Source organism: Orycteropus afer, unplaced genomic scaffold (genome assembly GCF_000298275.1).
Source record: "Orycteropus afer afer isolate SDZICR_OR568_19922 unplaced genomic scaffold, OryAfe1.0 scaffold00006, whole genome shotgun sequence".
Taxonomy (NCBI): domain Eukaryota; kingdom Metazoa; phylum Chordata; class Mammalia; order Tubulidentata; family Orycteropodidae; genus Orycteropus; species Orycteropus afer.
In genome coordinates, this window is record NW_006921593.1 from 22,970,103 (window position 1) to 22,985,515 (window position 15,413).

The 15,413-nt window shown below is 46.5% G+C and overlaps 1 protein-coding gene across 1 annotated transcript in view; it reads left to right on the plus strand.

Moving 5' to 3' along the window:
- IQCA1 (IQ motif containing with AAA domain 1) overlaps positions 1 to 15,413 on the plus strand; it is a 174,590-nt gene that overhangs the window by 14,652 nt on the left and 144,525 nt on the right. The window contains exon 5 of the mRNA XM_007941621.1: positions 104 to 175. Coding sequence (XP_007939812.1) covers positions 104 to 175 — 72 coding nt within the window. The remainder of the gene's footprint in view (positions 1 to 103; positions 176 to 15,413) is intronic.

The window sequence follows — 15,413 nt, forward strand, 5'->3', positions numbered from 1 at the left end:
ATGAACAGTTTAATTTGGAATGTGCAGCAGAAACGGGAGAAGCTGTAGACAGCATTGCCGTATTTGTTTATGTATCAAACAAGTGACCGTGTATCTGTTTTAGGTTTGGAGAGCCTTCCATCAAAGTAAGAAAACAGAAAGAGAGAGAGAAGAAGAGATGATATTCCTGGGGATGGTAAGTTTTCTTCTAGATGAGTACGCGTCCCATCTTCTCATAGATGGGTATGCACCTGGTTTTTGTAAAGAAAATAGAATTCCTAAGACTTGTGGATCTCTTCCAAGTGTCTGAGGGAAGGAATGAAAACAAAATAAATGACCCATGCTGCAGGAGAATGGAGTCCCCTGTGACCCACGGTCTAGCCCAGGGGGATGGGTGAGGGCAGGGAGTGCCCATCTCCACGTCTGCACGGCATATGCAGATGGCTCCAAACACGAGGCAGGCTGTGCCTTGTTCGGACAGCTCTCAGCACAGTACAGTGTTTTTGTTATTTACAGTACTTACATTCTGTAGAATTGCTGCGAAACTGATAAGTGAGTGTGGAACCATTGCTCCAGGGGACATGTGGGGCAGGGCAGTGCAGGTAGTCCTTCTTGTATGGCCTGTCTAGCCATGGTCTTACAACTCCCACAAAATGATTGGAGGAGCCAGAGTCTTGCAAGGAATTGGTTGATTTACTGTGCAAAAAGTAGCTTGAAAATCTGACCAATAGGATTGAGTTCCCTGCAGGCCAGCTAGGGGATTGGTTAGTTCTGGCATCCTGGTAGGCTTATATAATAGCCAGTGCCACGGAGGTTCATGGGACCTCACTGCCATCAAGGAGAGTCTGGAGCAAAGTGTGTCCTTTGGACTGGAGTCCCTGTGCTGAGAAACCCCTAACCCAGAAGAGAGGGCTGCAACCCCACAAACAGAGAGACCGTGGGCCCCTGGAGAGAGATGGCTGTGTTCGACTTGTTGGCCTGTGGATGGAAGGCTGGGCACAGGAGGCTTGCCTGCTGCTAGGGAGATGTAACACTTGCCCGTGCAGGGCAGAGGCCTGCGTGGGCCTCACGTAACACACCTCCCTCCCTGGGCAGTGTGGTGGGAGCCACGTGAGCCCTCGAGCAGCGTGAGTCCAGGCAGCATGGCAGCCAGAGGGTACCATGGTGGGAGCCAGTGGTAGAGGCCGGGAGGGCCCAGCAGCAAAGGCTCGGGAGATACTGTGCGGGGTCTTCCTGCCAGTGAGGCGAGGCCCAGTGGGAAAGCCCTGGGAGCTGTGTGGGACCCCTAAGCAGCATGGTGGTAGCAGAGACAGCAGTGACCTGAGCCATGGAGCGCCAGCCTAGTGACACAGGAGTGACATGGGGAGTTCACAGAAGGCTGAGTGTTATCATTGTTACTGTTTGCTGTCTATGAATAGTAACAGCAGCTCTCATTTTGCCAGCTATATGTGTTCATGTCCCATGTGTCTGTGATCACAGATGAACGCAGCACCCATGGACCGGTTGATGGCTGTGGGTGTGCTGGCCTCATTCTGGGCAGTCTGGCTGCCCGGAAGCTTGAGGAGCAGCCTGTCTGCGTGTGCAGCATGCATGGACAGACGGGTACACAGTGAGGTTCCTGCAAGCCTCTGGTCACAGCGTCTTTCTCGGCTGACCACAGCCTCGCTGTGTGTGTGTTTGTGTCTGAAGGCACCTTATTTAATATCCACGCTGTTGCATTCACATCACACTCACGGCCAACAGCACCATCACTCGAGTGCTGGCAAAGTTGACCGGGCATGCGTGTTCCCCGTAAGGCACATGACGGCCTTCGTGCACTCAGGAGCATGCTGTGGGGGGGCCGTCGTAGACAGGGAAATCACTCAAAAGGAAACAAAAAGACAAAAAACGTGCACTAAATATGTCATAAGAGGGACACTTGGTTACAGTGTGGGAGCTTGAGCAAACAGCCTCACCTCATACAGCCTCAGCTGAGAACATGCATATCAGGCAACTGGGATTTTCTGCACATGCCTGCAAGTGACTGACAAGTGACCACAGGTATTGATTTTGGGGTTGCAAAGCCATTTCAGCGTGAATCTGGAGTCTGAATAATGGAAATTGACTGTCTGCAGGCATGAGAAGGGCTTTATGCTGATACAGCCACGTTCTTTCTTTGGGTCTCTGTGGTGATTACCATGAACTGGAAGGGTGTCTTAGTTATCTATTGCTTTGTGACAATGTTATCATGAACTTGGCGATTTAAAATAGTATACATGTGTAAGGAGCCCTGGTGTCACAGTGCCTGAGGCCTGCTAACCAGAAGGTTGGTGGTTCAAAGCCACCAGCCATAGAAGGAAGATGGGGCAGTGTACTTCTGTAAATGTTTACTGGCTCAGAAACCCAATAGGGGTCGCTATGAGTTGGAATCAACTCGATGGCAGTGGGTTTGCTTTATTACCTCAGTTTCTGTGGGTCAGGAGATTGGGCTCGGGTCAGCCACATCTTCTGCTTGGGGTGCCACAGAGTGTCATGGATTGATTTATGTCCCCCCAAAATACGTGTCAACTAGGCTAGGCCATGATTCCCAGGATGGTGTGGTGGCCCTCTGTTTTGTGATCTGATGGAATTGTCCTCCATTTTGGGATGTGTTGTGGTTAACGAGGCAGGATGAGGTTACGTTAATGAGGATTAGTTATGTTGCTATGTTAATGAGGCAGGATGGTATGGGATGCTCACCCTTACTTAAGTCACCATCCCTACTCAGATCACAACCTCCATCCAGAGTCAGGGGAGTTCCCCTGGGGCGTGGCCTGCATCACCTCCTATCTCACAAAGATAAAAGGAGGGAGACGTGAGCAGAGAGAGGGGTGTCTACTACCACCAAGAAAGAAGAGCTAGAAACGGAGGGCATCCTTTGGACACAGGGTCCCTGAGCTGAGAACTTCATAGACCCAAGGGAAGATCGATGCCAAGAGACATGGAAATGCGCAGGAACACTGGGCCCACAGATGTTACAGGGGGCAAGGACCTTCCCTCAGAGCCAGCAGAGAGAGAACGTTCCCCTAGAGCTGAGACTCTGAGTTCAGACGTCTGCCTCCTAAGCTGAGGCCGTTCCTTCCATTAATGTCGTCCACGGTGCCATCCTGTCATAGCAGCATTAGGTGACAAGGCTGCAGTGAAGGTGTCAGCCAGGGCTGGGGTCTCACCTCAGTCCCAACGGGAAGGATCTGCTTCTTTGCACGTGTGGTTGTTGATGATGATGTTGTGGTCGGGTGCCTTCAAGTCCGTTCTGGTTTGTGGCAGCCCGAGTGTACAACGGACCACAGCCCTGGTCCTTGTCGATGGCAGTAAACCCAAACCCAAGCCGCTTACCGTCCAGTCGGTTCCCGGTCGTGGCAACCACTTGTGTCTCAGAGTAGAGCTGCACTCCGTGGCATTTCCATGTGATAGTTTAGAAGGAGGCTCCCAGGCCTTCCAGCCTCTAGCCTTCAGCCTGGCAGTTAGTAACCGAGCGCTTAGCCTTTTGCGTCACCCAGGGGTGGCTGTTGATGACAGGCCCCATCACTGATGCATTTCTCTATACCTTAGTGAAGAGAATGCTGTCTGGGCCCTCTCAGGAGAGGTGGTTGAGGACGAGGTGTGTAGGCTGGACTTGAGACATCAATCCCTGCGTGCCAGTCTCTAAGCCTTCCCGTTTCCTTCTCTGCATTATCACAGGACACTCTGGCCTCTTGGCCTCATTCAGGGCAGGCCCCATTAAGTCAGCTGACCAAATGCACTGTTAGAGCTGCTTCCGAACCTCCCAAGCTGTCAGGTGAAATTGAGAGTCTCTGCTCACTGCCTTCATGTGGCTTCACTCTAATCCAGTGTTGTGGTCCATCTTCTGGGCCCAGCCATCTTAGAGCCCATGTCCACACATGCCGTCCAAGTTCTGTGCGTATCAGTGAGCAAAGTCCTGTGTGTCTAATGGCCCAGTGACAGCAGAGGGAGGTTGGAGAGGACCCTGAGGAGAGTAGGCTCCCCGTTGCCACGCAGCTGCCCCAGACAGGATTACCACAGTCTTCGAGGAGACAGGGCAGAGGAGGGCAAGCGGGTCCACTGGCAAGGGAAGCCCGAGAGGCTCGACCCCCATCCCTCAGTTTCATTTGACTCCACGTGAGCCCGTTCCAAGTCTCTAGCCCCAATCCTTCCGTTTTCCTAGCATTCACATAGGAAACGTACAAGGGCTGTGCATTCGCATCGTCTTGTTGCTCTGCAGCCTTGCAAATACATTTTGTGATTGATTTTCAGCCATCTTGGTCCTGTGACTACAAAGCCCGACAAAACCAAGCCCACTGCCACTGAGTGGATTCTGACTCATAGCGACCCTTCAGAACAGAGTAACAGACTGCCTCATGTTTCTGCAGAGTGGCTGGTGGATTAGAACTGCTGACCTTTTGGTGAAGAGCTGAGTGCCTTGACAACTGCGCCACCAAAGCCCTATTGTGACTACAAGAACAAGGAGACTAGTTTAGGGATCCCGTAGAAATAGACGCACATACTTACGGTTGCTATGAGTCAGAATTGACTCAGCAGCAGTGGGTTTGGTCTTCTGGTTTATAGCGTGGACACTGTGTGGTCCCTTGACGGTGACTTGAGCTGAGCATTAAAGCCCTGTGCTTGGCACTTTGCTTCCGTGCGACCTACATAGTGTGCTCCGAAGCTCCGTCCCACACCGCAGAGCTTGTGGGCAGCGTGACTTCCACAGAGGTCAAGTCGCGCCTTCACCTGGTCCCCAGGGTCCCTGCCTTTGTAGCTGCCTCTCCGTGAGCAAGCAGCAGGACCACCTGGCTGATCTCTGTACTGGGAACTACTTGTTCCCATGAGTGAGGCACTCAGTGCCCCAGTCACGGCCAAGGGTAGAACCACACCACTGGGATTTCATTCTTTGGCTGTAATTTTCTGTACAGGTCGTCCCTAACTTATGACAGGGTTCAATTCTGACTCCTCCGTCATCGGTCAGTTCTGAGTAAGTTGAACACCTCTGTTTTTCCTTGTCTTTGTTATTATTGCCTTTCGTCATCAGTGTCTTGAGGCTGGCACGTTCGTGATGGCCTCACAGCCTACCTGCTGCAGCGCCATGCGCAGTACGTGTCACTGACGGGGAGATGGCCCCAAAGCCTGGACGGCCGTGGCTCGTTGTAACTTGAATAAATTGTAAGTTAGGCACTGCCTCTATTTAAAAAAAAAAACAAAAAACTCCAATTTTACTTGTTATTTGGTTAAAAAAAAAAAGAAAAAAGTGAACTTTTGTAATAAAGCAAATGGCGGTAGAATCTGATCAGCTTTTCGTCCTAAGATCTCCGTGTTGTTTGGTGCGTGGACAGGCGGGTAGGTAATGGTAGGACACGTTGCTCTGTTACGCACCGGCAAGAGCCACGCGGCTGTAAGGCACAATAAGAACCGTAGTCGCCGTCAGCTTCCTACTTCCAAATTAAATTAGCAGCCAGGGATTGCATCTGAGATGATCCGGGTTTAATAGGAGATTTCACATGGTACTCAGTAATTGCACTGATTAAATGTCCGTTTCATGGAGTTCAGGCTGCGTGGACTGAGCGTCTCCTCGATGCGACACCCCGAGTCGGGACGCGCAGCCCTGCCTCTTTCCCGTGAAGCCCTGACAGCTTGCCCTGGTGCCGTACACACGGCAGAGTGCGTGTTTTTTCTATAAGATGCAGAAAAAAAGCTGCAGTTGAGAAAAGTACATAAAGCAGGACCATAACATGAACTCTGTTTCCCTGTAATTGTTCAGATTCACATTGTGGATTTTATCTGCTCAGCTCAAATGAGTGAGGTGTGTCTCAATTGTCCAGCAGTACAGAGTTTGTACTAGAAAGCTGTAACTGGTCTGTTTTGTATTAAACACAGCTTTCTTCTGTTTGCTTGTTCTTTCCAGTACGTCTTCTCTCGGTGTTCAGGTTCTGTTGAAATTGTGTACCACTGAGCCATGTACAGATTCCATTTTTAAAGAATGGTGTCTTCTTTGTGCTGGCTGATAGCCATAAAAATCCATTTTCTTAAATCTAAAAAAATACTTTCAATCAGATACATTTTTCCACTGTCTCACTGGTTAAGATCCTGTCTATTCATCGAAAAGTTTCGTTTTTGCATTATTTCATTTTGTTGTGTGAGGTTAATGTGTAAGCCATCGACTTCTCTGATCAAAACTGTGTGTGTATCTTTATGAGCAGCTGGCAGGGTCCAGGACTGACAAGTTAGTGTCTGAAACCGGAATTAGAGCAAGCAATGTCATTACGTCTCCATTGCTAGACAAATGTTTCTGTTACCATTGTCATGGAAATTATTTTGGGGGTGTTGCAGTTTTAAATATTTCTATTCTAAAGTCTACAAAGGAGCTCTGGTAGCACAGTGGCTAAAGCACTTGACTGCTAACCAGAAGGCTGGCAGTTCAAACCCACCAGCCACTCCTCGGAAGGAAGGTTGGGCAATCCTACTTCCGTAGTGATACTGCCTCGGAAGCCCAAGGAGGGGTCACTATGAGTCGGGGCCGACTCGATGGCACATAACAACAACAACAAAGTCTACAAAGGAAAACAAACAGCACTCTCAGAATCCATGTCGAGTTATTTTAACTGGCAGACCCAGCAGTGTGGACCAACTGGAAGGAACCTTAATGAGGGCCCTACGCTGCATTCTGCGGATCCCTTGGGAATAGTTCTCCTGCGTCCTGACCACCCTCTACTCACCTTACCCCGAAGCGATCAGTGTTTGCATCATCATAACAAACACCAGCAGACACTTACTAAAGAGGAAGACCTGTCACTTTTCAGGCTGTCCACCAAATCCTAAAAGCACTGTAAAACCCTGTTCACTTCCAACTTGTAACATGAAACAAGCTATATTCTAGATGACTCTTTCATCCATAAATTAGGCTGCTTTGTTATTTACACATGACCTTCCCTGGGACCTGGGGCTCCGCCGTGAGGGCCTCCTCCCGGTGTCCCTCTGGGAACCGTCTTCTGTTGCTCCACACATCCTGGGGACCCCTCTTTGGGAACCGCCAAAATCAGTCCCACTTCTGTAGGGTCACACCTTCTTTTTCACCCGAAGCTCCACGGTCCAGCTTGAGCGTTTTATTTATTTGACTCTAAATGACTTCTGCTTCTTTCTAAAAATAATTGGTTCTCAAAAAAAAAAAAACTGCAAGTGCCGTGATTTGTGATCGTTTGTGTTTTGTTTTTCTAAATACAGAAGAGTTGCCTCCTACATCTCGGGGAGTGGGGGCAGCATAGTGACATGAGCACTTGTCTCTGCACCAGCCCTGAGGCATGACACCCCTCAGGCAGGGCCACTCAGTGATGTGGGGAACAGGACCAGGAGTTTGGGGTGGCACCTGGGAAGCCACACTCTGCAAGCAGCTAGGCCTGGGTTCAAGGCCTGGCTCTGCAGGGCGCCAGTGGGGTGGACTTGCAGTGGCTGACTTCGCTGCACCTGAGCCACGGTGTCCCCTTCCGTAAAGTGAGGACATTGTTCTCTGTCATGCCAGGGTATGAGGAGGACCTCCAGAGAGATGGCGTGGAGGGCACCGGGCCTGAGTCTGGGACGGGCACTCTTTCCAGACATGGTGCTGACATCAGTCATCTTGGAAAAGTGGGCCACACAGTCACTACAGCCAGACGGCGGCATGCCATGAGAAATTATCACTTTTCTGGGTAACAGAGCATAAAGCCTTTCTAAATGAGGAGCTGCAGAAAATACACATGTACCCGATTCCAAATTATAATGCTCTTGGCCTTGGCTGTCAGTTACCACCCACATTTATGAACTTTGAAACTAGTCTGTTGAAAATATGATCTTGAGTACCAGTCAAAAAACCATCTCAGATCAAACGTTTCATGCCAACGACATCTATCAGAGGAGAGAGAGGGCAAGGCACAGAGGGCAAGAACCCACTTCTGAAGAATGCCCCTGGCTGCCATTTCTGTCTTTGTGACCCTGGGCAAGTTCCTTGACTTCTCTGTGCCGAAGTCCTCTCATATGCAAGATGGAGATAACAGCAGTAGCTTCATAGAGGTGCTACAAGGAAAGCATGGGTTCACACTTGTGAACCCCTTAAAATAGTGCCTTGCATACTTTGCGTGCCATCCAAGGGCTTCTAGGTAACATTTTTGATATTTTTTATTGTAGTAAAAATATGAAGGACCGAGTGTTTTTCATTTCCACATCTTTCATATGTACGATTCAATAAAAGTGATTACATCAGTCACATTGTACAGCCCTCACCATCACTGCCAGACTTTCCATCCTCACAAACAGAAGCTGTGCTGCGGAACCAGGGACCGAACCGCTCTTAACCTCGAATGTCTACACCTTGGCTTCTCTTCTTCTGGGCGCTTCATGGTGGGGAGATTGTGCCGGATGTGCCCTTCTAGGATTGCCTTGTTCCACTCAGCGTTAAGTAGACACTAGCGCTCACCGTCGCAGATTACCTGGACCAACACTGTGGCGACCCCAAATAAGAACGCGCCCCAACTTCACTGAGCAGAGGGCAGGAGGAAGCCTAGGCCCGCATTCTCTAGGCAGTGTGTTGTGTTTTGTTGTCATTTCCTCCTGCTGCGTCATCGTGAGTGTGTCCAGTGGTATAAAGACAGATGTATAAATACAGATACATTACTCTGAAATGAAATGATGGAACAAAGTGGGTTCTTCTAATAAAACCAGGCAACACCCCCCGCCCCTTGCACCGTCTTGAAATGGAACAAGTGAAGGAGGGTCCACTCCCCACCACGAGCTGCTGCATATGCAAAATGACGGGAAGGAGTGTGCTGCAATCCAAAGAGCGAGCAAGCGAGCGACCACCTCCCCGTGCCTCCTGTTGGACTGGCCGCACACTGTGCTCACAAGGGATGAGGAGCTAATTAATTTCAGCAGTTATGAAGGCAGGACAGCCTATGCGAGGGCCGTTGGCTTGGAACCGACACCTCCACCTTCCCTCCCTGCTCGGTCTTCACCTTCGGTGACAACACAGCCCGATGAAGAAGCAACCCCCTGCCAAGACAGTGAGCTTCTCAAGAAAGTTTCTAGTATCAGGCACTTCCTTGCAAGTATATTTGAGACTGACAAATTGAAGAGATTTTCATTTGGACAAATGCCCATTTCATCTTGCTAATTTGAACCAGGGTTTTTAAAGACAAAGACCATCAAACATTAGATAAGCATTTTAAGTTAATGGACCATGGAGTCCTATCTTCCCGCAAACTCAGAGAGCATCACCCGCTGTCCTATTTTTACAACAACATCAATTATTAATATGTATATTTTTGCTGACAGAGGACCTGCTCTAAATGTAAGTTTCGTTATCCAGTTCCGGGTCATTAACTGTGGAAAGCTTGTAAATATAATGGTTTATTCACAAGGGAAGCCTTCATTAAGATGCATTATTCTACAGCTGATGTATTTCAATATATGGTATATTAGAGTTTTGCCATCTCTCTTTAATATTTGCAATTTATTTTTAAATGAGTTGCTGTTTATGTGGTGAATTACAAATTTGAATTCCATGTGACCGGACAGAGTTGCCAAAGAGGAAAAGATGTTTTAGCCCAAAGGAAAAGCTGCTCATTAGCGTAGGACCCACATACATAATAACCTTTAACTTGAGAAGCATGGAAAGGAAGAAGTGAAGCCCAGGTGCATTTTTGACATTAGAGAAAGTCTATATGGTGAAACACGCATGAATACACCCATATTAACAGCACAGCATGGCGTAACAGGAGAAGCGCGGGCTAAGGAATTAGGAAACCTTATTGCTTGGCTTCCTCATCAACATAGGCTACCCGGGGGCACCATTTAGTCCCGAACCTCAGTTTTCTCATCTCTTCAGTGGGTTAGTCACATCCTCATTTCCCCCTCAAAGGACGGATGTGAACATCGGTAAAGAAGAGTAGAGAAAGGACTTGGAAGACTGGAGAACACATCCACCCAAGAGGGTGATTACGAAAATCAGATAAGGGCAGGGCTCGGCTCTGCACTAAGTCGTAGATCTTGAAAGTGTTAGGAGCTTTGCCGAACACTTAATAGACAGCTGTTGATGAGACAAGGAGCTGTGGTGATGCAGTGGTTAAGGCTTTGAGTACTCACCAAAAGATCAGTGGTTCAAACCCACCAGCCGCTCCATTAGAGAGAGATGAGGCAGTCTGCTTCCATAAAGATTTGCAGCCTCAGAAACTCTCTGGGGCAGTTCTACTCTGTCTTCTAGGAAGAGAACAAAGTGTGAGTTGGAATGGCCTCAGTGGTGGTGGGCTTGGTTTGGGCTTTGCGTCCATAAAGATCGAAAGCCTTGTGACCCCTAAGGGGCAGTTCTGCTCTGTCCTACAGGGTCACCATGAGTCAAAATCAACTCAATGACAGTGGAATTCCTATACACTTAACACTGAGAATGATTTTTTAAAAAATGGAAGGTATAAGAATTGGATTTTTTAAGGATTAAATGAAAGCAATTCCTCTCTCCTTCCTCATTGTCATCTTCATCATCATCATCATCTTGCAGCTGTCCAACTGTCACCATTACTCAGTGCTGTCATTCCAAAAGCAGCCAAACAACCAGAACCACTGGAGTCCATTCTGACTCACAGCGCCCCTAGAGGACAGAGTGGAACTGCCCCACAGGGTCTCCAAGGCTGCCAGTCTTCATGGAAGCAAAGCCCAAATCACACCCACTGCCTGGAGTCCATTCTGACCCACAGCGCCCCTAGAGGACAGAGTGGAACTGCCCCACAGGGTCTCCAAGGCTGCCAGTCTTCATGGAAACAAAGCCCAAACCAAACCTACTGCTGTCCAGTCAATTCCCACTCACAGCACCCCTGGAGGACAGAGTAGAACTGCCCCCATAGGGTTTGTAAGGCTGTCAATCTTTATGGAAGCAGACTGACTCATTTTCCTCCCACAGAGCAGCTAGTGGGTTCAAACTGTAGGCCCAGCAGTCAAGTGCTTGACCACTGTGCCACCAGCATTCCTTAAAGCAGCCATAGACAAAACAGTAAATGTATATGCATAACTGTATTCCAATAAAACTTTATTTACGAAAAGTCAGGAGGCGAACTCTGATCTGGACTGCAGGTTGCAGAACCTGGCCTTAGATCACTTGGTCTCTCCCAAGCCTGCACAGGTATCAGAACCACCTGAAAATTTTCCAAAAACTACTAATTCCTTGGATCCATCTCACCCCCAGTACGGACCTGAGAACCTGTACTATTTTAAGGCTTTCCAGAACTTTGAGAGCAATGGAAGGCTTGAAAAAAAATAATCATTAGTATATTCAGAGCTATTTGAGCATGTGTTGTAGCTGGAAAAAAAAATTAACAAGCAAATCAAAGTGGCTCCTAAAAAAGGAGTGACTATAAAATTAAAAAAAAAAAATTCAAACTTTGCCAAGAAAAAAGCAAAACAATAATGTTAGTTGCAGTTGAGTTGATTCCAAAGAAAAAATTAAATAAGAAATCTGAGTAGCTGCCTCTGAGGGACAAGCCTTCCATGGAATGAGGAAGGTGAGAGGAATGTGAGACAGTTGGAGAAGGAAACACGCACACATACAATGACAGAGCTATGTTAGGGACAAAGAGGCAGACTCAAAGAACTCCCCCTGCCCAAAGTAGAGACAATTTAAGCAAAGATAAATAAACAGAGTGGTGTTGGATTATAAACCAAAGCCTAAAATAAATGTCCATGAGTCTATACTGATACAAAGAAATGGTAGGATAAATAAATACCTGAGAAAGAATGGTCGGGTCTCCTGTTCCGAAGAATCTCAAATAATTTATGTACGTGAGCTGCCCTTGGGGGCTGGAACATAACACCTACTCCTTTTTATTGAAATACATGTAACAAAGCATGTCCCGTGTCTGCCTTTCAGTGAACCGTTCTCTGACGTTGATTACGTTCACCATGTTGTGCAGTCACTCCAACAGCATGGGAGGATCCTGTGGGTTTAAAATCAAGAAGGGTGTGCATCAAGGTTGTATCCTTTCACCATGCTTATTCAGTCTGTATGCTGAGCAAATAATGTGAGAAGCCGGACCACATGAAGAGGAATGCAGAATCAAGATTAGAAGAATGGTCATTAACAACCTGTGATGTGCGGATGACACAATCTTGCTTGCTGAAAGTGAAGATGACTTGAAGCGCTTACTGATGAAGATCAAATACTGCAGCCTTCAGTATGGATTATACTTTAACATAAAGAAAACAAAAATCCTCACAACTGGACCAATAAACAACATCACAATAAATGGAGAAAAGATTAAAGTTGTTAGGGATTTCATTTTACATGGATCCACTACTCTGGTGGCTAAGTGCCTAAGGCATTTGACTGCTAACTAGAAGGTTAGCGGTTCAAACCCACCAGCCACTCCTTGGAAAGAAGATTGGGCAATTGACTTCCATAGTGATGCAGCCTCAGCAACCCAAGAAGGGGTTGCTATGAGTCAGATCCAACTTGGCGGCAGTGACTTTGGGTTTGTTTTTTTTTTTTGGGGGGGTCCACAGTCAACACCACGGAAGCAGCAGCAGCAGTCAAGAAATCAGATGTCGGGACTTCTGGTAAAATAGCGGAATAAGCAGACAAGCTATAGACCCTCATCAACAAAGCAAAGAGAAACCTATTGACAGAGACACAGAAGACAATCCTGGAGCCCTGAGCCTTGAAAGGAAGGATACAGAAATGGACTAGGCACCAACTAGTGGAAAAACCTGAATAAAAATAGTGAGTACAGAGACAGAGCAGTGGACTGTCAGCTGCTCTGACAGGACCAACAGTCTGAATGTTCCCAAGTGGTGTTGGGACCTGAGAATTGACCTAAAGATCAGCCCTGGTCACCAACGGCTGCAGGGACGACAGTGCTGGTGGCCTGTGACTAGCAAGGGAAACAGCAAGGAGGGAGACAACCTGAGCTGTGGACTTTGGCTGTCCGGAGAGTGTAGCCATTTTGACTGTTTACAAGTGGTGGCCATATTGGATATTTAAAGTGACCAAGGATGCAGCCATTTTGAATGTTTACAAGTGGTGGCTATTTTGGATATTTAAAGTGAGCGAAGGTGTAGCCATTTTGAATTTGCAAGAGGCGGTCATTCTGGATATTTAAAGTGACCAAGGCACAGCCATTTTGAATGTTTACAAGAGGCAGCTACTATGGATATTTAAAATGACTTAAGGTGCAGCCATTTTGAATGTTTACAAGCAGTGGCTATTTTGGATGTTTAAAGTGACAGCATTCTCATTTGGATTCCAGTGAGCTATGAATAAGCTCCATTTGCTAAGGACGGCAGGGACATATAGGACGCTGACAATCAGAAAGGAGACAGGTAGTAAGTGTATAAGTGCTGCCAATTAGCAAATAGAGGAGAACAGCACAGTACCCTGCTTACGTAGATAACATCCAAAGAAAACATAAATCCTGGGCAAGTCATTCCAACATAAAATCACCAATTAAGTATAAACACAAAATGTCACAATGTCTCAGAGACAACAGAGCATCACAGTCCACAGAAAGAAGCAAGATAAAGCAGGAGAAAAAAGAGACCAGGATATAGACCCAAAACACATCCCTGGGGAAGACGCAGCATAGAAACTCCCTGATAACGAATTCAAAACAATTATATTTAGGTACTGACAAGGATTGTGAGACAGATCAAGGAAAACACTGACAAAATTGAGGAAAACACAGAGAAAACCCTAGAACAACTTCAAAAGACAGTACAAGAACAACATGACAAAACAAATGAAAAATTAGAAATGATAACAAAATCTACACACAGAAATCCAGAAGATTAATACTAAATTTTCAGAAATAGATAAGACATTGAATAGGCAAAGGAGCAGAATTGAATCAATGGAAGACAGAACTGGGGAGATTGAAGGCAAATACCTGACCACTTCTTTGGAAAGGGATAAATCAGGAAAAAAATCAAAACAAAATGAAGAAAGCCTAAGGTTCATGTGGAATACCATCAAAGGAATAACCTACATGTAATCAGAATTCCAGAACAGGAAGAGAAAAATAGAACCACAGAGAAAATTGTCGAAGATTTGTTGGAAGAGAATTTTCCTAGTATGATGAAAGATGAAAATATATCCATTCAGGAAGTCCAATGGACCTCAAACAGGATAGACCCAAAAGAAAATCACCAAGACATATCATCATCAAACCTACCCAACACCAAAAACAAAGAAAAAATCATGAGAACAGCATGGGAAAAAACGAAAAGTTACCTACAAGGGGCAACCTATAAGACTAAGCATGGATTTCCCAGCAGAAACCGTGCAGGCAAGAAGACAATGGGATGATAAATATAAAACCCTGAAGGAGAAAACTTTCCAATCAAGAATTATATACCCAGCAAAATTGTCCCTGAAATATGATGGTGAAGTTAGGAGATTTCCAGATAAGCAGAAATTAAGGGAATTTGTTAAAACCAGACCAACTCTACAAGAGATGCTAATGGGAGTCCTTTGGACAGAGAACCAACAACAGCAAACAACAACTGACCATTAACACATATGATGACATAACTCAGAAACCAACCCAATTTTGCAAGCATCTAAAGTAAATAAGCCTACAAGGTTGTAAACAGGGAACCAGAGACATCAGTTGACAAATAAGGAAAGCTACAAACAAAAAAGAGGGGAAAAATTGTGTAGCTACAGAATTTCTAAGTGGTAGGGAGGTCAAGACAAGATAGAATGGCCTGTTCTAAACTTGGGAAGAAAACTATAAATCATGGGGTAACCTCAAAGGAAAATAATAAACCTTCACTTCAAAATAAAAAAGAGGACCAGCACAAATATTTAGTAAATACTAAAACAATAGCAACAAAGAAAGTGATAACACGAGTCATAAACAAAACGAGCTCAGCACAGAAAATTATATGGAACAAAGAAATCAGCAACCATGAAAAAGCACATAACAAGGACTTCTGGTAAAATGGAGGAGTAGGCAGACAAACGACACAGACCCTTTTCAACAAAGAGAAGAAAAACCAATTGACAGAGATACAGAAGATAATCCTGTAGCCCTGAGCTTTGAAAGGAAGGATACAGAAGTGGATTAGGCACCAACTAGTGAAAAAACCTGAACAAAAACAGTGAGTACAGAGACGGTCGGAGCTGCAGACTGTCAGCTACCCTGACGAGACCAACAGCCTGAATATTCCCAAGTGATGTTGGGACCTGAGAATTTACCTAAAGATCAGCCCTGGTCACCAAGGGCTGCAGGAACAACAGTGCTGGTGGCCTGTGACTAGGAAGGGAAACAGCAAGGAGGGAGACAACCTGAGCTGTGGACTTTCTGCTGTCTGGAGGGCGCAGCCATTTTGATTGTTTATACGCAGCAGCCATTTTGCATATTTAAAGTGACCAAAGGTGCAGCCATTTTGAATGTTTATAAGCAGTGGCCATT